We start from the raw sequence: 22,785 nt of genomic DNA on the forward strand, positions 1-22,785 counted from the left end.
ATATAATATATTATATAATTATATTACCGCTAATTATTTTTCTCAGATTTGGGACTGAACTCAGGCTTTCCATCGGAATTATGTGTAGTGAAATTTAGTATAAAAAACATCCAATTTTAGAGATGAGTGTACATACTGCGAAATATCCACATAGTGTCACATACAAATTAAGCATAACGTTAATTAAAATCATCCTTCATGTATTATTAGACACTGTCCTGTAGTATTGCAAGACGAACTTGGGTGAAGCGGGCAAGGTATCGGATATCAACGCAATAAATCACCAAGCTGTTGCTCCCTTGAAATATTTCTAGACATAGAAATCTCACCCAGGCAGATACTTGAGTGTAATAACAACATTTATCCATCCTGATGACTGTGTATAGTGCCAGAAGTATTAAAATAAGTATGGAAAGAATGGGCTCTTATTGCAAGTTGTGTGTCCAGCTGAACTTCTTACAGGGTTATTCGCATCTTTAAAGATGTGTATAATTGGAAAGTGCTTGCAAAAACATGCAAGCAACTTTTCAATTTATTAAAATTTGGCCCAATTCTCTTGAATATTACAATTTTCTCTTCCTTTGTTTCCTGCTTGTTGCCTATAGGACTGTCCCATGCTACAGTGCAGCAGCAGTGGCCAAACATGCGCAGTGTTTACAAGCTACTTCATAGTGAGATTGGAAGTGCTGCACTGGAGCTAGCTGGGATCGCTTCTAAAACAAATAGATAAAAAATTATTTTTGCAGCCAGTGATGTGAGTATGCCTAATTGATAAGACAAATATTTTATTGGTTGTGTTTTTCCCCAATATTTGTGTTATTAATATTAAAAATCCCATGGGTTCCGATCAATAATCAACACATCTAAGGACATGAAAATATTTTAATGCAGAAACCCTACAATTAAATACATCTCTCACAGTTTCCCAAACAAATTAAAGTGACAAGATGACAGCAACATATACACACACAGAAATGCATTGGCCACACTAATACGTGTCTTTGCAGAATATCACCTTTCACCCTACTGCAGTTGTTCCGTCCATGTACAGGCTGTCAGTTTTGAAAAGCAATTCTTCTTTCATCATAAAATTCTCTTGTAAAAAAAAAAATCAAATGCGATTGTTGGGCTAAACCTTGAGAAGTGCCACCTTGCTTGTCATATTTCTGGAGTTTGAACAGTTGTCCATCTAACAGCTGCATTTCTATAAGCTTAGGGCAGGTGGCCCTGGAGCAGATTCTTGCCACTCACAACAGACTGGATTGAATGTCCACATATGGGCTTTTAGTCCGTCGACCCCTAGTCTTTTCATTTATGTCCATAGTCTGCATGTGTAATGTGTGTGCTTTGTCTGAATAACCACAAAAAGAATATTACTAACACATTGGACTTTTGTTCTTCAGGCAGCTTGGTTTGGAAAGTACATTTTCCCATAGGCATAAAAAATATTCACAACAAAAATAGTCCTTTTCCCTTATAAGAAAACAAGTGAATTATATTAATATATAATTATATCTCTATATATATTTTTGGTGGCACCAATTATTTTGTCGGTCACATTTTAAATAAAAATATGAGTCTTTGAAGCAAGGAGGAATTAAGAATGTCTCCTGCATGGCCATTAGCTTGGAGTCCTGTTCCCATCCTCTGGTTGTAGTCTTAGTGCTGGGCCTTGGATTAAGTGATTTGGCTGAGAGTCTTTGAGAAGATCAGCTCAGGAGAGGTCCTCCACAGAAGGTGTAACGTCGAGCTGAAAACCAAGATCACAAGCTGTTACCACCAAACCAAAGCAACTCCATGTCAGCTCAGAATGCCACCATTTCTACAAGGTGGAGAGGATCTACAGGGGCAACAGGTTTTAAAACCAGTACAGATCCTTGCTTTTATCCTGAGGCTGTAAACCTGGGAATGGAGGAGGCAGAGAAGGAGAGTGAGGAAGAGAGAGGTGGTTGAGAAGGGTGGAAAGAATTAAAGGTACAAGAAATTTAAGGACAGGGTAAAATAATAGTATGGGTGGCCACTACTTGAAGAAATAATAGGTAGATTTTAAAAGGGGTTCTATAAATTTATAAAATGTGGATAAAATGGTAATAAAAGGTCACATGGTCTACATTAAAATTTTGCTCCGGGTGTTTATATGTTAGTTGGCATATACAATATAACCAGGAATACACACCTTTCTATCAGACCACCTCTTTTAAAAGACCATCAGACCTAATTTCCAGCAACAGATTTTTCCCTTCATTATTCATTTAATTTCTTTTGCATACTGAACATTGTAATTAAAAAGTGAACCTCTCTAGAAGACCATATTCCATTGTAAATTTAGGCAGTCATCTTAAAATGGTTTCCCTGTATAACAATATGCTTGTTAAACTAAATATAAAGTTACAGAACTCTTTTAGGTGTTTAAAATGATAAAGAAAGAGCTTAGTCTCGTCAAACAACTTAGGGAAAAAAATCAGTTTTGTGTGTGTATGCGAGTCCTTAAATTTTAGTGTGACTATGGCCCAACAGTAGTAACAGCCACTGTGTAGAATTTATCAGAATTTAGACTATAAAGATAGAAGAATATACTAATTATTTTTACATCTATTTTTAACCATTTTACCAGAGCTTTCCACTCCTTGGTTCATCTGTTCTTTATATTCTGCATTTCTTTTGTCTTATGCTGACAATGTATATAGGATATATATCTTTTCTTGAGGTATAACTGACCAACATTGAGCTTTTTCCAGATGAATGAGATCCTGTACTAATATTTCCGCATTTTCTTCCTTAGGGTTTTGCTTTTGGAATGAAGAAAAGTCAGATTTTATGGGTTTAATTTGATATTAGTGTTAAGTTCTAAAATGTAATGGAGCCCATGAAAACTTTGGCATGGAGTTTATTTGTAGTGCCCCCTAATGACTGTCACATTGCACCAACCTTCTCTGAATATTTCCCTGTGTCGTCTCTGCATTTCCTGCAGTTATCTATAACTTCTCGTCATTCTAAGTCTTCTCTATTTTGTTACATTGTTTTGTTCTGCATCTATCTTACTACATCATGATAACATGACCTTATAGTCTTATTCATACATTTATACACTTTACTTATATGACGTTAACACTCCCTCTTTCTTTCATTGTCACTAAATGCTATAATAGTGTTATATAACACGACAGCCAAAAACGAAATTGACAATGCCGATTAATTAGGAATCATGTTAAAACAAATCATCAAAGAATCCTCTAAAGAATCTGAAAGTTTAGTATTCTCCCATGGCCGAGAAGAGTTGACACCATTCGTGTTTTCTGTAAACAAGGCAACCAATACCAGTCTGTATAGGGATTCCTTTCGGTTGTAAGAACATCACAACATACAAAGTCTGAACTGATCAATTATCCAAATCCTGACTTAAAGGACCTGAAACAGTATCTTTCACAATCCAGGAAAGGGAACTCCAAACAAAGACAACTGAGACAAATGTGCGGGGCAGGAATGTATTGCATGGCTGGCATGAATGGCTAACCATCGGCAATACAAACAGTGAAAAACAAGTTGGAAGACCTGAAAGTGAGAAGTTTCCTAGAAGTCCTCTAACTACCGGTGTTGACAAGTAGTCTTTGTTCTCTGCTTCTTTCTGCTTCTTTCTTCTTCATACATCCCCACTATGTCTATTTGATGGGCTCTCCTCGTACTCCCGAATTCTTCTAATTGCTTCCTATATAATTGAATGCTTCAGTGAGAAATTACAGCCCCTTCGTAGTTAGTTATTGTCAGTATGCACTTTTTACAACTTTAGTAAAAAAACAAATATCAATTAATAGTGATAATAAATATTGAATGGAACTCTATAATTAGCATTGTGGTGTAACTAGTTATTAGAAAATATTTGGGCAACCAATGCTTGATTATTATTCATATTAATTCAAAGTCGCTGTGAATCATATTTATATAGAAAATGAGGATGTAAGTCCCGATGCTGCAATATCTTGCACTAAATTCATTTATAACCTATATCTTTTTAATTTTGTATGAATTACTATTTTTATAAATCGCTTATAATTTTGTGCATTGGGTTCTAAATTCTAAGAAATAAGCCTACTAATAGTAAACTGGTGGAAGTTTTACTTTTTCTTACAATTATTGATAACTATTTTATACACTAAAGTTTAAGAACTTAAGGCTTTGTTTCTACATTCCAGCCACAAATTATTAAAGGAAGAGTACGGCTGGCCATACATAGCAAGCTTGTATTTATTATAATCAAAGGAGGATCGAATGAATGTCCTTTTAACGTATGAAGGAATCATTTAAAAAAGCATTGACACCCAATTAATGGGAGTATAATTAATGGAGTCTCAGTTACCAATGTTGTCCATCTCATCCATTTTTACATTGCACATGTATTACTAAGACTTTTGAAAAATCTCTATACAAAAATTGGTTTAAGATATATATGGATTTTTATGGACCAACATATATGTGTAATGGATTACTCTATCCCGAGATTTGAATACAAAGAAGGCAACAGAGAGCCGATCTAGAAACACATCTATTGTAGTCAATATTCAAATATATCTGAATAAAGTGCACTATTCCATAATAGCCCACAATTGCATTGCAAGTCCAGGTTTCCAGAAACTCAGCAAAGAAAATGAGCCATCTTCCCAGGAGTTGAAGAAATGTGAACAGCAGACTTTGAATGCTGACCACAATAGATGTGTGGCTTAATACAAGTATTTGGCTGATCAAAAAACAAGGAGAACCGGAGTAATAAATAGTGCAAAACAATGACAATTTTATTTGATGTGTGAAATAGACAAAACACAAAAAAGGGGGGAAAATGGCCATATAAAACACCATAAAATACAAAAAATGGGGGGATGAAAGTGAATGATGACCCAGGGAAAAGGCATTGCGTTGCCTTTCCCCTGGGGTCATCATTCACTTTCATCTCCCCATTTTTTATATTTTATGGTGTTTTATATGGCCATTTTTCCCCTTTTTTTGTGTTTTGTCTATTTCACACATCAAATAAAATTGTCATTGTTTTGCACTATTTATTACTCCGGTTCTCCTTGTTTTTTGATATTGTATAGGAGTATGTGCTAGGCACGTGTTTTGCCCCATTGTGGGCACCCGTGCCTTATATTGTGATAAGTTATGGTCATGAGGTATAGTTTTCTCAAGTATTTGGCTGAGTGTTTCCTTATTTCCTTGAAAAATCTCTCCATGCATGGTCACCTTTATGCAGTTTAAAACTACATGCACATGTTGAGAGTTTGGTGAGTTTTTTACCTCAGTATTTGTCGTCAAAACCACGAGTCAAACACTCAGAGGAAAAGTTTAATAACAACACGAGCATCAATTCTGTATTATTCACCTATTCCTGATTTGGCTACAAATACTTAGGTAAAAAAAGAAATACAAATACTCAATGTATGCACATGGCCTTACAAATACTGAGGTAAAAAGTCACCAAATACTGAATGTGTGCACGTGGCCTTACAAATACTGAGGTAAGAAACTTGACATGTGCACGTGGCCTTACAAATACTGAGGTAAAAACTCACCAAATACTGAACGTGTGTATGTGGCCTTACAAATACTGAGGTAGAAAAACTCACCAAATACTCGATGTGTGCACATGGGCTTACACATACTGAGGTAAGAAACTCCCAAATACTGAATGTGTGCATATGGGCTTATAAATACTGAGGTAAAAAAACTCACCAAATACTCAACATGTTCACGTGGCCTCACAAATACTGAATTAAAAAAACTCACCAAATACTAAATGTGTGCATATGGACTTACAAATAATGAGGTATAAAGCTCAAAAAATGCTCAAGAAGTGCACGTGGCCTTACAAATATTAGTTAGAAAAACTCACAAATACTCAACGAGTGCATGTGACCTTACAAATACTGAGGTCAAAAACTCACCAAATATTCAACGTGTGCACGTGGCCTAAAACAGGTTTTGTGATTTATTTATTTTTAACATTGTCGTAGTTGTTTTGTTTTTTTTGGTTTTTTTTTAATACCTGTCATTTTTTAAAAGCATTTTTTTTCTGCCATTTTTAACGTATGATAGATTTTACTCTGGCTTTTCAACTAACATAATGGCCATAGTGTTACTATAGTTGTTTTTTAGGGACGGAAAACGCTCTATGTGTGTCTAATATGTAAAATTCTAGGCATAGCTATGAAATGTTTATCCTGTATGTGTGCTATGTTTTATTATAGACAGAAGGAGGCCCCTGTGTAAGATCAGTACCCCATGTACCCTTTGAAGTCCAATGGCTCATTGTAAGGCCAGTTTCAGACGTCCGTGTTTCAGGTATGTGTGACATCCATTTTTAACATGGATGCCACACGTACCCATGTTTTTCTCTGCAGTTACTCACACGGCTGTGTTTTCATACGGACCATGTGACCCCCTTCATGGCCCCATACGCACACACGGAGACATGTCTGTTTTTTCTCCGGCAGCATGGGTGTCACACAGATCTTACACTAATGTGATCTGTGTGACCTCAATGTGACACGTACCGGAGAAAACATGGGTCTCTGAAATGAAAAGATTTTCAATAGTCACCTGTATGCAGCGCTGTTTTCTTTGGCTCTGCAGCCTCCTGCTTCTTATCCCCGCTTGTTATATTTATTGATTATTCACTGCACTGAGGAGCTGAAAGCATCGCCAGGGACAGTACCAAGTACGCATCGCCAAGGACCGCATTGCGGGAACAGGTGAGTATTCAGCAAGCACTGTGTGTGCAGTGACGTCCAGAAGGTCATCAGAGTTCCCAATGAACTTTGATGAACCCGTGAAGTCCCCGTCCTGACACCTGCTGTACCGCGGTGTCATAAGGATGTCATCAGAGTTCATTGGGAACTCTGATGACCTCCTGGATGCCACTGCACACACACTGCTTGCTGGATACTCACCTGTCACTAGTGATGCGGCGATGCTGTCCTCGGTGGTGCTGTCCCCAAGTGAGGCTCCTGCTTCCAGCTCCTCAGTGCAGTGAATAATCAATGAATATAATGAGCGGCGGTCAGGAGCGGGAGGCAGCGGAGCCAAAGAAAACATCGCTGAATACAGGTGAAAATAAAAAATCTTTTTATTTCAAAGACCTGTGTTTTCTCCGGTACGTGTCACATGTATGCAAACACAGATGTCACACGTGTGACATACACATGACACGTGCGTGACACACATAGGACACACGTATGACCATAACCATGTATGTGGCTTGTACCTGATTAAACACGGACATCTGAAACCAACCTAACTCAAACCTTTATGTGTCTGTGTCAGAAGATGGTTGTTAATTTGAGAGTGAAAATGGGTCCTTTTTTTCCTTGAACCAATTGTATGTCCGCCACTGCAGTTTGTATGTCCTATAATAAACGCCGTTGATTCTGCATGCCTGCGTGTTCATTTTAATCATGAATTAAATAATAGAAAAGAGCTTGACATTGAAATAAGCAACTAAGCCCGTATAAATTTCACTTTTGTCATAACCAGATTAGTGGATATCCAGGATTGTCACCAGTTGGGTATTAGTAGAATATTTAAGAGCTAAGTGGAACTCTCTGCCACACGATGTTGAAATGGTTGATTCACTACTAAAATTTAAGAGAGGCATGAATGCCTTTCTTCAAAATTATAATAATACTGGTTATGTGCACTAGATTCTGTGATGGGGCGTTGATCCAAGGAACTAGTCTGATTGCCACATATGTGGAGTCGGGAAATTATTTTTTCCCCTAATGTGGAGCTTACTGTCTATATTATGGGGGTTTTTTTGCCTTCCCCTGGATCAACATGTTAGTATGTTAGGTTAGGTCATTGGTTGAACTCGATGAACTTAAGTCTACCTTCAACCTTAAACACTATGAAACTATGAAGCTGTGAAACAAGTCATCTCCTGTTCTTCAACACTGATTGTGAGTATAATAGGGGTGGGGGTTGTCCATTACCAGACAGCTTAATCCCTTCAGGACCCGAATTGAAATAAAACCAGTGTATACTCACCTCCTAAAGCATCACCGTTCTAGTGCAAAGCTGTTGCAAGAGAGTGACGTAACTTAACCTCTTACCCTTCACGACCAATGACTTACTTATACGTCATTGGTCGTGTTTGGCGTGTATGGTCATGTATGGTGAGCCCACATTATTCCCCGCACATGTCTGCTGATCTGATCAGCAGACATGTGCACCTATTAAGCCCTTAGATCGCACTGACAAACTCTGACAGCGTAATCTAAAGCGCTCCAGCAGGGATTGGGCTGTTCTCTGCCGTAATAGGCACCCCCATGAAGCGATCACAGGGTGCCAATGGGTTGGCATGACAGCCTGATGTCAGGTGATGACCCCTATCGCACACATGACACGTTTCCTGTGAATGCTGGCAGAGCGCCAGCAGTCACAAGAGAGCAGCATTTCTCCGGATCGGAGTGATGCTGAAATAAAATCAATTAATCTGATCGGTAAAAAGCATAGCGAGTAAAAAAATCAAAACTCCAGAATTACGTAGTTTTGGTGGCTGAAAAACTGCATTATAACACAATAAGAGGTGATCAAAGCATTGCATCTCTCTAAAAATAGTATAATTAAAAACATATGCTCAGGATCCAAAAAGTAAGTCATCATTAAACCCCAGATCCCAAAAAATGAGAATGGTACAGGTTTGAAAAATGGTGACAAAAATGTAATTCTTCTTTTTCACAAACTTCTGAATTTTTTCCACCACTTAGATAAAAGTAAAATACTGTATATATAAATATTGGGTATCTACAAACACGTACTGACCTGGGTAATCATGTTTGTAAATTTGGTGCAGAAATCTCTTGCAGACATTTCAGTACCAAATTTACATCTCCTGCCTGAAAAACACACCAAAACGGCATCAAAACTGTTTCTTTGCATTTACTTGCCAAGAAATGCAGATTTGGTGCTGAAGTTTCTACACCATATTCCTGCACCAAACCTCGTGGCAAAAAAATCACTGTAAGGCTGTGGGCACACGTTGCGTTATGTCCCTGCAGAAATTTCTGGAGGGATTTGACAGCACATGTGCGCGGCAAATCGCTGCAGAAAGGCTGCATAATGAATGCACTCTGGATGCAGCCTCTCCCATAGACAGAGCGGGACCTGCATCCAAAGCGCACAGAATAATTGACATGTTGCTTTTTAGAACGCAGCGATTTGGAACAAAATGTTGGCATCCAAATTGCTGCACTCTCAAACGCAACGTGCACATGGATTATGCACAATGTTCATAGATTGTGCAGGGGACGCAGGTCGCATGCATTTATGCTGCGTTGCAATACACAGCATAAGTGCATACAATTCGGCAACCTGCGCATGAGCCCTAATACCACATCAAAACCACATCTTGTTTTGAGCATTTTTTTGCCAGTAGAAGCAGATATATATGGTGCAGGAATATGGTGTATAAATTTTAGCACCAAATCTGCATCTATTGGCAAAAAAAGCGTGGTTTTCTGTCAGGCAACGCAATTCTGTGAACTCGGTTCACCTGAGTTCAATGAGGTCACCTGAGGTCACTTTACCCACGGTCACAGGTAGGATACCGTGGGAACCTCCAGCTGTGACCACAGATAAACTGACTGATGTCACCACTCATAGTTGCGACTCAGTCAGTCTCTGCCTGAAGCCATAGCATGTTCTGTGCCCGCATGCTGTGACTTCAGTATGTAGCAGAACTGGAATTGCCGTGGGACCTTGTGTGGATTACATCAGAACTGGGTGTTTGAGGTTAATAAATTGTAGAAAGAGGGTGGGTTTTTTTGTATTATATTTCAAATAAAGGATTTTTTCAGTGTTTGTGTTTATTTCTATTCACTTACAGATTAGTAATGTAGGGGGCCTCATAGATACCTCCCATTACTAATCTAGGGCTTAGTGATAGCTGTGATCTGTCATTAACCCCTTATATTTCCCTGATTGCCAAAGCACTAGGGCAATCGGGATGAGCTAGGTAAAGTGCCAACACTGTTGCATCTGGGTGGCTGCAGGCTGCTATTTTTAGATTGGGGGCCCAATAATCTTGGCTCTCCCCAGGTTGAGAATACCAGCCCCCAGCTGTCGCCTTCATCATGGCTGGGTATCAAAATGGGGGGGGGGGGGGTAGCTGCATGCTGTTTTCAAAAATTATTTTTTTAGATAATCTAAAAAAAACAACTAAAGTGGTCCCTTTTATTTTGATACCCAGCCAAGATAATCAGACAGCTGGGGGCTTCAGTCTGTAGCCGTATGCTTTATCCCTGCTGGGTATCATAATATGGGGGAACCCTAAGACAGTTTATTTATTTATTTTTCCATCACTATAAATACGCAGACAGTGTGTATGATTCCAAGCAATCAGACACACTGTCACACAAGATGGGGATGTTCTCTGACTGCAACCAATCAGGGACTCTGGGACTGCCGGTGGGCAGGGGAAGCAGTGACTATGTATGAGGGTTAATGAGCGGCTCCAGAAGTAGTGTTATAGCTGCACGGGACACTCAGTAAATATAACGTTCCTGCTCTAATCTCAATAGCTCTTTCTAACAACTTTTAAAGCAAAATATTCAGGTTCCCTTAGACTTAAATCTGGATCAGCATCCGGGCAGATATTCAGGATTAATTCCGGTCCCGAACTGTTTTTTTTTTAATCCAGTTGGACATGCCGATCCCAAATATCTGCAGGTTTGACCATCACAATTCATAACATATTTCTACTCTGCTTAACAGAGGGAGCAGTGATGAGCAGGTTACACTTTGCCTCTCAGTGCGAGCTGTTTTTTGCATAAAGTTTTTTTTTTTAATAACTTATAATTATATAATGATATCTCAAACCCACAATCATCTCTAAATGGTAATGAATGAATCCCAACTCTTCTTACCTGCATCAACATTGAGGCTAAGGCTTTGTCCCATGTCTCCTGCTGGTCCTGGATATGGACCAGGGCTTGTCCATGCAGATGCAGATGGCTCGCCCTTGCTCAGGTCGCACTGTGTGGCACCAGGCGCAGTTCCTCCTGGTGTGATCCTGTGAGGCCTGACTGATGCCGGGACAAGTAGCGAACTGTAGCGGGGATCAAAGTGTGTACTGTATACCTCATGCATGCCAGCCCGTGGATAACTGGAACCCTGACTGTTTATAGCTCCCCCAATAGAATATGGGTGATGGTGATGGTGATGGTGGTGTGCATGGTGCCAGGGCTCAGGTGGTCCCTGGTGTAGATGGCTATGAAGAGAAGCAGGGGAATAAGGGTCTGCTCCAAAAGGGATTTCTGTATGAGGACCACTTAGAGGACTGGCTAAGCTGCTGCCCAGGGTCGGTGGAGCTGTCGATGGCTGGTAGCTGCTGTTCCAAAAAGAAGGCGGAAAGCTTCGTTGACTCATTGGGAAAGATGGATCTGTGGAATAACACAAAAATATTTCTCTGTGATATCATATATTTTCTGCATAGACAACCAAAAAAGAAATGTGTTTATATTAATGCAATTGATTTTTGTGACTGTATATTGGTTTACAACTACAATTATTCCATTTTCATAGCAATTTTTTTTTTGTTTTTACAGCTAAACAAAGCAGCATTATAAAATCCCAGGGTTATAATAACAATTCCTTCCTGCTCTATTTGTGTATTTTCTAGCTCCGTTAACATTTTATCTATTAACTACATATGGCATCTCTTTCATTCTAGCTTTTTTCGCTGTAAAGGAAACTAGTTTGCTAGGCTTTCATATACTTTGGGTGTGCAATACACATTTTTCTACAAAGGAGTCCATTGGTCAAATATTCATTATGAAAAGTACACAAAGCAAAAATTAATTATGTGAATAGAGCCTTACCTCAATCCAGACTTGTGACCATGTAATGAAAATGACTAAAATCCAACTAAATACATGGATAACACAAAATATGAGCTGGAGATGAAAGTATTAGTAAAATAAATAAACTATTGAATGAATTAGTAATAATGTAGCCGATGGGACGTTTTAAAGCTCTAAGGATACCTAATGGGAGTACAGAATCATCACCATTATTATTATAAGTGGCATAAAAGATTAAAGTGGCAACAAAAACTCATCTATAAAAAATGTGTATAAATTTTATATATATATATATATATATATATATATCCAAGGGAGAAAGAAAGTCGCACTCCAGATGATCACCATATCACTCTGTCTTTATTGCAGGGGAAACATGAAGGTACAAGCGGTGGGGAGGGTGAGACAAGCCATACAACGCCGGACGACGGCGTGCCGTTTCGCTAGAACTTAGCTTCCACGGGTCCAGGACCCGGAGTGATATGGTGATCATCTGGAGTGCGACTTTCTTTCTCCCTTGGATTTATCTTGGTCTTCACCGCAAGTCTGCACCATGATCCCCTCCATGGCTCAGTAGGGCTCAAGTAGCTGAACGTGTAGTAACACGCAGAGTAGGTGGTGCACCAGGACTCTTACCTCTTTCATATATATATAAATATATATATATATATATATATATACAGTATATATACTGTGCATATATATATATATATATATATATATATATATATATATATATATATATTACATATATCTTTTTTTTTTATATATATATATATATATGTAAACTGCGGATAAGGAAGTCCCTGTGGTTACCGCTATCCCTTGACTATCCACAATTCAAAATAGAAGAAAAAAAGGAGGAATACTCAAAAGGAAAAATAATGAATTGTTACATGTTTGTCACTATCTTCTTCCCCATTGAGATTACATTCATATATTTCCAGTGCGAGCGCTGTCCATGAAAAGACAGATAATACATGGAAAGCACTAGGACCAGTGTTATTCAATTGGGCTGTTCAGATGAGCATTATTTTTCATGGACCTGAAAAGATTGCAGCGTGCACTAGTTTTTTCAATATATCGGAGGAGTCTTGCCTATTCAAGTCTATGAGCTTTCAAAAAACAAAAATCGCTTCACATATAGAACAACCATACTGAATTCAATGCACAGGATAAAACAAAACCAGGTCTATAGATTATAGTGTGTACATGTTCTCACCATGAAAATCACAAATGAGTGAATAGGGCTCTATTCCAAAGTGTCAGCCTCATGTACTTTAGACAACTTTTCTAAGCATCAGAAGACAATACGAAGCAGATATATGAAAAGATGTGCATCTCTTCATGAATCGGGAGCGTCTGACTCCACCATGACCATATTCTGTGTGATGGATTGTCTAATTGCAGCCAGGAAGGAATGTGTGAACCTGTCTTCTATTACTATACCCAATAGTGTCGTTAGACCGTGCAGTCTGTGATGGGTTCTCTTTAAATATTTGCTCATTTCCGAAAACCATGCATGAAAGTGACTCCAGTCATTATCCATAGAAAGGTTAGGGGCTCAATATCTTTATTAAACCATGATATTTTAATTCTAGGCAAATGACAGTGGCTTACAAATGCAGCTTCTGTATCTATCAGAATGGTAATGGAGAAGGATGTCCCACAACTTCAGATTACTACCTAAGCTGTAGTCTGAAACCGCCTCCAACGACAGTGCTAATGCCTAATATTAGACATCAGGAAAGACTTTTCTATGGAGCCAGAAATTGGTGACATCATGCATCGGCGTCTGCCTACCATATCACATTGCAGCAGCAGCGGGACACTGCTTTACTTAGTAACCATAAAGTGTTTTGTGTTTTTATATATGTATTTGTATAGTTTACATGATATACATAAATATTACACATCTACAAAAATCTGCAGTAAAATCATAGTAAAATATTGAATGTGTACCAATTTTACAGACAGGATGCACAGTGAGAGGACAAGCCAGGTAAGTACAATCCAAGTAGTTTATTGTATCCACGCGTTTCGAAGTTATAAAACTTCTTCAGGACAGGAACTATTATAACTCTATAGTAGTTTTTTTGGTCCTAAAAAAGTCTTATACTTTGAAACGCGTAGACACAATCAACTTACCTGGCTTGTCTTCTTTACATTCTGGACATTTTGTCTATCGGCAGTGAGGATATTTAACCCTTCTTCCCCTGACATCCATTTCTGCCATTCGAGGGGCCGCAGCAGCTGTACTTTTGAGCGGATTCCTAGGTTGTGGTTACACAACCCCCACCAGTGAATTCAGCAATACTGCTTTCCTCGCAGATAAGACCCTATTGCGCTCTTCTTTTCTGTAGTGTCTGCCGAGATCAATGACTTCTGTTCTGGCAGAAACAATCCGATCACCAGATGAATGAGCAGAATTTTGCTTGCTCATTAGGTGACTGAGGAAATGCTTACACCTATGAGCTTGGATGAACTTTTCAAAGCTGTAAGAAAAACTGTATTAAGGTAGATGTTTAATACTTTAAAATTGATAACCGAGTTCTGCGGCTCCTATTAAAGTGAATGGGAGCTGATTTGCAGTACTCGCAGGCAGTCACTACTGTACAGAGGGTGCACTTCTGATGCCATTGGAGCTAATAAGAGCGGATTTGTAGGGTGCTGGATGTCTGACCCCACCAACCTGCTCACTGGCGAACACAGACATTAAAGGGCCCCTGTGTAAGAACAGTATATGGGCCCTTTACAGCCAAAGAGCTCATCAAAATGCACAATTTCACCTGCTTTGGAGGTAAAAGTGGGCCACCTGACCTCTTGGGCCCCTGTGCAACCAATGATATGTCCACCCCTGGACCTGCTATTGATAATTTATCAGAAAAATAGGCCATCAGCATATCAAAGTTGGGGATTTCCCCTTTAATTTAATATGCCACACAGCCACCAGTGTCCTTCAAGAAAGCAATGTGACATGCAGCTATAGCAGAGCTGTCTGTGCCAGCAGAGCTAGAAGAACTTCACCCTGAAATGTAATCATTCACGCATAAAACGGATCAAGAGGATTATGATAAACGACAAGTGGCCTGGCTGCAGGTGGCTATCCGGGCATGCTGGGAGTTGTAGTTTCACAATAGTTAAAAAGCCGCAGGTTATTGAATGCACACTGAGCAATATTTTGGATCTGTTAAAATCAGTTATTACACTCTGACCTTCTTACAATTATGATTTCATTGCATTTCTATGGCAATAACCCATTAATTGCCAGTCATCATTTTTAGATTACAATACATTCAATCAGCAGCCGAATGAACAAGTCAAATATAGAAGATTAGTCAGATGAAACACAAATAAGCTTGTAAATGTCTGACTTTGGGAACTGTTCTCAATGTTTTCATTCAGAACTACAACTAAAATTAGATGCTTCAAAGATGAGCTACGAGCTGAGTGACAAACCCAGCCCCTCTGTAATATTATGTACACCCCTGTGATGAGCGAGGCTGCTGCCAACACATTATGCTCGGTTTCCATTAAACGGAGTACCAAGAGTTAATAATAATGTTTTAATTACACCTTGAAGTAACTGGCATAGAGAAAACTATCGGCAGCTAACTATTTGCTCCAGTGGGATTCATCAGAACAATCCATGACGACACAAAGTCACCAAGTTACTGGACTATTGAGATAGATATTAACAAAAAAAAAGCCGCAGCGTTCTACTACTAGTGTGAAATAGGAGTACGACACATCGAATGCTCAAATGACTTCCAATAGCTGAAGGCTCTTCTGATAATCACTCACAAGAAGGTCTCTTCATCTGTCAACAAATTAAGACAATTTGCACCAAACCCATCACATCATCCCAGATATCTATGTGCAGAATGACATCTCCAAGCACTAAGGGGCAATAAAACTTGCAATCAGTTCTATCTACCTGGGCAAGAATTAGTGGAAGAAAATTAGGGAAAGTTAATTACAGGACATTTACAAGTGATATATTGATGGAGTTTTTAACACAGTTTTTGAAGCCAAAAATAGAAGATAATTATTAAATAATAGAGTAGAATGCATGAGTAGAATGCATCCTATTCAATTCTATCACCCTGGACCCCTACTGACATTGGCTTCAAAAGCTGCAAACAAAATTACATGATTCAAAGCACGCTAAAATAGTGACAGAAAATCCCTTCTAAAATCAGCAGTGCACTGCGAGCAATAATTCTCTATATATCCATGTACAGCGTGGTATATATATCTATATATATACACATGTATACACACACATGTGTATATATATATATATATTGTAAACAGTGTGTATGGTGCATGTATAATATATATGCACATATATATTGTGTATGTATATATATATATATATATATATATATATATATGTCCATATGCAGCGTGGTATATAATATATATATATATATATTTGTGTGTATATATATATATATATATATATATATATATATATACACACACATATACACACATGTATATATATATATATGTTGTAAACAGTGTGCATGGTGCATGCATAATATATATGCACATATATATTGTGTATGTACATGCATATATATAATATACAGTATGTATATATATATATATATATATATATATATATATATGTCCATGTACAGCGTGAGATATATATATATATATATATATATATATATATATATATATGCACACACATATATACACACACATGTATATATATGTTGTAAACAGTGTGCATGGTGCATGTATAATATATATATGCACATATATATTGTGTATATATATATATATATATATATATATGTATAATATACAGTATATATATATATATATATATATCTATATATATATATCTATATATATATATATATATATATATATATATATACACACACAGTATATATATATTTTACATACACCATGCACACTGTGTACAGCATGTATATATATATATATATATATATATATATACACACACACAGTATTTATGCATAATATATAAACATAACCATTTGTATAAACATATACACACACATGTAAATCAGTACGTATATGTATATATATATATATATATATATATATATATATACGCACAGATATGTAAATATATAAATATGCACACAGGTACATATTCAAAGTTGATTGATAAATGGATAAAGCTTCTTTGGAGGGTTTTGCACCCACTATATCACATTTTTCTTTGCTTTTGCTTTTACAGCTTTTTTTCACACACATATACACACACACACACATATATATATATATATATATATATATATATATATATATATACACATATACCATCCATGCATATAATTTGAATGTAAGTAAATAACAAGTACATATATTAATCTATATGTCTATATGTCTACATGAAAGGTTTATATCAACTATACAATACAAGTAAATGTTTGAAAGAAAGTTATATCAGACTCTAAACTTGTTTTATCAATATCATGACAAGAAAAAAACAACAAGAACAAGATGAGCATGAAACTAGAAAAATGGATGGATTAAAGAATATATATGCATAACATTTATTTTTTCACTTTTCTCCTACAAATTTATATATATATTTAAACATTATATATATATATATATATATATATATATATATATATATATATATATATATATATATATATATATACACACACACACACACACATATACCCAGTATATATATATAGTTTTATACATATATAAGATAGATAGATATAGTTAGATTCTACAGAGCCTGTTGTACATACGGTACTTCCTTTTCACATTAAGCAGACAATTTTCTCTATATTTCTACCCCATTATATTGCTATTTAATTAAAGGTCCATTCAGTAGTTTGCTTTCTATGATTATACTAACACAATTATGTCCACCTCTAGACTAGACCAGAGGTTTTATGATATTCCACTCTGTTCTATTATATAGCATTATATTACACTATACTGTGAATATACAATGTATGCTGGTACATACTATAAATATGTTAAAATCAATGCCCACAGAGATAAAAATTGCAATTGCTGATGGATATGACTTACTCTTAAATCAGTCATTTTCCACTTTTATTAGTAGAGCATAATATCACTTTGCATGAGGATGTAGATGGAAATCTGAAGTTGATTTTGTAGAAAGCATAGGAATCCTGTATCCAGTAACCCCCCCATGCTAGTATATATGACATGAGCAATGCCCTCACCTCTCCAGGAGCTGGCCCCTCGGGAAGCCTTGGCACTGGCACTGCTGGGAGAGTAGCTGCTGGGCAGGCTGAGGGCTCTGCTGAAGTGCTCATCCACCACCGAACTGATGTCCCCCTGGAAATAAGTGAACAGGACGCATCGGGAGTTGATATACTCCGCCTCAGGGGGTCTCTCCTTCTCGGGGCTGCAGTCCTCTTCCTTAATACTGGCTGGGGCATGGCTGGAGAAGGAGCTGGCACTGCTGCTGGCACTGCTGCTGGCACTGCTGCTGCCACTTTCAGGGGCTTCCTGCATTTTCGAGTAGAACGCTAGCTTCTAAAGAATGCAAAAATAAACATTATCAGCCAATGGAAATATGAAAACTATGATGACTTATATATTGGATATATTGGAGCCACTCAGGCGCAAAGACTGTGCGCAAAAGGAAACACTGCGCAGTATAAAACATAAAGGAGAGCAGCAATAATAGTAACAGCACCCTGATCTATAATGTCACTAGTATAATGACAAGGAATAGCACAGCTTCTAACTCATCATTAACCGAATGTCTTCAGCATTACCTTTATTTCGTAGCATCAGAAAAAAATAGAAAGTTTCACAAGTCTCAATCCCACCTCTGTCTAATGTTCTCATTAAGATGTAGAATGTCTCAGCCCCAGGAAAATGTCCCAGGGTGCAAAAGCCCTGAATCAATTGCTGCTTTTTACTTACTGCTACTTCGGAACGAATTCAGGCACCAGTGCGCTAATAGTGCGCAAATCACCGGCGGAGAAGCGGCGGCTCTGTGCTGGGGAACAATGGGGGCTCCAGTCCGCCTGGGAAACGGACAAGGACAGGTGCAGGAGATGTAACCCAAGGCTGCACAATTACCACACAAAGGACTGTGTCCAGACCCTGTCCACCTGTTCACCACGGACGGCCCGGGACATGTGGATATATGTGTGTATTCACAGGGCTACTTGTACCCTTAGGAATTGCCTTATATTGCAGAATTACATATCTATAGACAGTTCACCAGGGATGGACCGGGAGATGTGGATATACGTGTGTATTCACACACACACATGTACCCCTACTGTCTTATAACGCAGAATTTCATACGGAAGCATCTATAACCATATACAACTTACACAGCTACATGCACTCTTGTTTCTATGTTTACTTGCATATAAAGTTATATGTATTCCTATGCTTGCAAGCGCACACACACACACACACACACACACACTCACACACACACACACACACACACACACACACACACACACACACACTCACACACAAATCTGCTTCTCTACTTCTGCTTTTTTCTATATATTCTTCCTTGTTCCTAAATATCTGTCTATCTACACACCCTTGAAGATAGAATCATATATATTTTTATGAATTGTATTATATCACATGGCTACAAGTCCACATCTATACTTGTATCCGTCTACATGTACCCTTGTTCCTGTACATGTCTACTTCTCCTCTTCTTCCTCTCTGTACATGTCTTCTCCCTCTCTGTACATGTCTTCTCCTCTTCTTCCTCTCTGTACATGCCTTCTCCTCTTCTTCCTCTCTGTACATGCCTTCTCCTCTTCTTCCTCTCTGTACATGCCTTCTCCTCTTCTTCCTCTCTGTACATGCCTTCTCCTCTTCTTCCTCTCTGTACATGCCTTCTCCTCTTCTTCCTCTCTGTACATGCCTTCTCCTCTTCTTCCTCTCTGTACATGCCTTCTCCTCTTCTTCCTCTCTGTACATGTCTTCTCCTCTTCTTCCTCTCTGTACATGCCTTCTCTTCTTCCTCTCTGTACATGTCTTCTCCTCTTCTTCCTCTCTGTACATGCCTTCTCCTCTTCCTCCTCTCTGTACATGTCTTCTCCTCTTCTTCCTCTCTGTACATGTCTTCTTCCTCTCTATACATGTCTTCTCCTCTTCTTCCTCTCTGTACATGCCTTCTCCTCTTCTTCCTCTTTGTACATGTCTTCTCCTCTTCTTCCTCTCTGTACATGTCTTCTTCCTCTCTGTACATGTCTTCTCCTCTTCTTCCTCTCTGTACATGCCTTCTCTTCTTCCTCTCTGTACATGTCTTCTCCTCTTCTTCCTCTCTGTACATGCCTTCTCCTCTTCTTCCTCTCTGTACATGCCTTCTCCTCTTCCTCCCTGCACATGACTACCTCTCCACGTGTTACTGTGCCGCACTTCTTTGCATTGAGGGCGCTAAGTAAATATTGTGATTAGCACCTAATTATCCTGCGCTCAGCATGTGGTGGACACTTCACAGTTGAGAAGTTTCACACTTCGTATAACCATAGAGAAGCCCTGTAAATGAATAGATGCAGCAGATCTGGCTTTGTCATCTGGCACAAATCACGCTATCAAGCTGTGGTTGTCTCTCTCAATAACAGTCAGCTCTGCTACATCTCAGATTGGTCCATCAGCTCTGCTACATCTCAGCCAGGTCCGTCAGCTCTGCTACATCTCAGATTGGTCCTTCAGCTCTGCTACATCTCAGCCAGGTCCGTCAGCTCTGCTACATCTCAGCCAGGTCCGTCAGCTCTGCTACATCTCAGCCAGGTCCGTCAGCTCTGCTACATCTCAGAAAGGTCCGTCAGCATTGCTACATCTCAGCCAGGTCCGTCAGCTCTGCTACATCTCAGCCAGGTCCGTCAGCTCTGCTACATCTCAGCCAGGTCCGTCAGCTCCACTACATCTCAGACAGGTCCGTCAGCTCTACTACATCTCAGCCAGGTCCGTCAGCTCTACTACATCTCAGCCAGGTCCGTCAGCTCTACTATATCTCAGACAGGTCCGTCAGCTCCACTACATCTCAGCCAGGTCCGTCAGCTCTACTACATCTCAGACAGGTCCGTCAGCTCCACTACATCTCAGCCAGGTCCGTCAGCTCCGCTACATCTCAGCCAGGTCCGTCAACTCCGCTACATCCCAATCAGGTCCGTCAGCTCCGCTACATCTCAGCCGGGTCCGTCAGTTCCGCTACATCTCAGCCAGATCATTCAGCTCTGCTACATCTCAGAAAGGTCCGTCAGCTCCGCTACCTCTCAGCCAAGTCCGTGCACACGTGTAGTGACCTACCTGATGATAGGGACTATAGGCAGCGGTGAAGTAGGGCTGGGGCGGACCATACACCTGGTACATTACATCCAGACAGCTCATGGCTAGCAGTGGAGGCAGGGGATGCTGCTGCGGTTCTAGCGGTGCTGTGCAGGTTCATTAATGTCCGCTTCTCGTCCACATGGAAAGGACTCCGGGAGCTCCAGTGTCTCCGCTGTGCGCTCCGTGACCACTAGTCCGGCGTGGGACAGAGTGACAGGCGGGGGCATTTATCTCCCACGCGTCATCAGCAGAGGAGAGCTGAGAGGTGGGAGAACAGGGTCTGCAGAGGGGCCCACAGCACAGGCGCTTCCCTCCCACCACCCAGCCCCCTGCTGTGCCGGCTCCCACTGCTGCTCTCATCCTCCACAGAGAGGGTCTATCAGGTCCTGTCACCTTTCCCCTCTCTTCCTGCTGCACAAGCCACTGGACACCAGCTAGTAGCCACACACGTGCATCAATGGGACAATCTAATCCCTGAGAAAGCAGCCCAGACCCAAACCCTGGGCACTGTGCAGGCACCCTGGGGTGACACTGTGCCATTATACTGGACAGGGCCATAGTGAGAGGGTGTGCTGCAGATTTAGGCTGAATTGACACCTCAGAGCAGTTTTTGGCTGCAACCGCAAAGAAAAATGACCTGTCTGCAGTGATTTTGCAATTTTAGGGCTTGTTCACACTGGTGTATTATACACAGGATAGAAATGCAAGGAAACATCCCATTGCACTCTGACCAATGTTATCCAATGAGGCAGAGCAGATCTGCGTATTTTTTCTCAGGTCTAATCGCCATGAGTATATCGGACGAGACTTGCCAATGCAAGTCTATTGCCTAAGACACACGGCATGAAAATCGGAGCGAGTGGAGTGCGATAACACATCACATTCCATTCCATTCAATATTAGCCTGTGTCAGCGCACATGAGGGATTATTTTCTCAGCCCTAATCGGACCGAGAAAACAATCGCAGCATGCTGCTCTTGCAATGCGATCCTTGTTTCTCTCACCCATTCAAGTCTATGGGGCGAGAGAAAAATTGCACTGCACTCACATTACGGCTGGAATCACACTTGCGAGTGTAAAATCGGTCCGATTCTTATGCTGGAAAGTCGGACGATTTTAGTTCACTTTTCATCAGTGTGCTGTCAGTATGCTGTCAGTGTGCAATCAGTTTTTACCCTCAGCAGCTGCTACTCATGTACTGTTATGTACAGGAGCATTAACAGTGTTCTCTGCTACATGCGTGAAATGTATTGTGAAAAACGGATGTCACTAGGATAGTCCGTGTGCCGTCCGTGTGACATCCGCTTTTTTTCACGCACCCATAGACTTGCATTGAAGAGGCTCACGTGAGAAACTCACCAAAACGCATCATGCTGCGATTTTTTTCTCAGTCCGATTTGGATTGAGAAAAAAATAGCAGATGGGAGCTGCCTCATTGATTAACATGGGTCCGAGTACAATGTGAGAATTTCTCGCATTGCACTCGTGCGAGTTAATCGCAAGTGTGAAGCCGGCCCACACTGGTGTAACTCGAAGTGCAGGGCGAGAATGGCAATAGCCGGCAATGGAGGAGAGAGGGAGATAAATCCCTCCCTCCCCTGTGCAGCGCCTGCCCTCCCCTCCTCAGCGC

General features: G+C 39.7%; 1 protein-coding gene across 4 annotated transcripts; it reads right to left on the reverse strand.

Moving 5' to 3' along the window:
- Window positions 1-868: 868 nt before the first annotated feature.
- Window positions 869-21,414, reverse strand: VGLL2 (vestigial like family member 2). Of its 4 annotated transcripts, none has more exons than XM_075338306.1 (4): window positions 21,135-21,411; window positions 18,053-18,368; window positions 10,911-11,426; window positions 869-1,750 (listed from the first exon to the last, which is right to left on the reverse strand). In XM_075338306.1, exons 1-4 carry the CDS (start codon window positions 21,213-21,215, stop codon window positions 1,710-1,712), a joined length of 954 nt encoding a protein of 317 aa, XP_075194421.1. In that variant the 5' UTR covers window positions 21,216-21,411; the 3' UTR covers window positions 869-1,709. The 4 variants fall into 4 exon arrangements, with proteins under 4 accessions (XP_075194421.1, XP_075194420.1, XP_075194423.1 ...); XM_075338305.1 differs by lacking the exon at window positions 869-1,750 and adding an exon at window positions 1,764-1,902 and having other exon boundaries at window positions 21,135-21,414; XM_075338308.1 differs by lacking the exons at window positions 869-1,750; window positions 21,135-21,411 and adding exons at window positions 1,764-1,902; window positions 19,499-19,519.
- Between the last annotated feature and the right edge of the window lie 1,371 nt (window positions 21,415-22,785).

The sequence above is a fragment of the Anomaloglossus baeobatrachus genome, chromosome 3 (genome assembly GCF_048569485.1).
Source record: "Anomaloglossus baeobatrachus isolate aAnoBae1 chromosome 3, aAnoBae1.hap1, whole genome shotgun sequence".
NCBI classification, from domain to species: domain Eukaryota; kingdom Metazoa; phylum Chordata; class Amphibia; order Anura; family Aromobatidae; genus Anomaloglossus; species Anomaloglossus baeobatrachus.

Coding starts and splice junctions, on each gene's coding strand:
- VGLL2 (XM_075338305.1), bottom strand. CDS start 21,215: ATGAGCTGTCTGGATGTAATGTACCAGGTGTATGGTCCGCCCCAGCCC. Junction 11,427..18,052: donor AGGGGCCAGCTCCTGGAGAG/GTGAGGGCATTG, acceptor GTTATTCCACAG/ATCCATCTTTCCCAATGAGT. Junction 1,903..10,910: donor TAGCCTCAATGTTGATGCAG/GTAAGAAGAGTT, acceptor CTCCATTCCCAG/GTTTACAGCCTCAGGATAAA.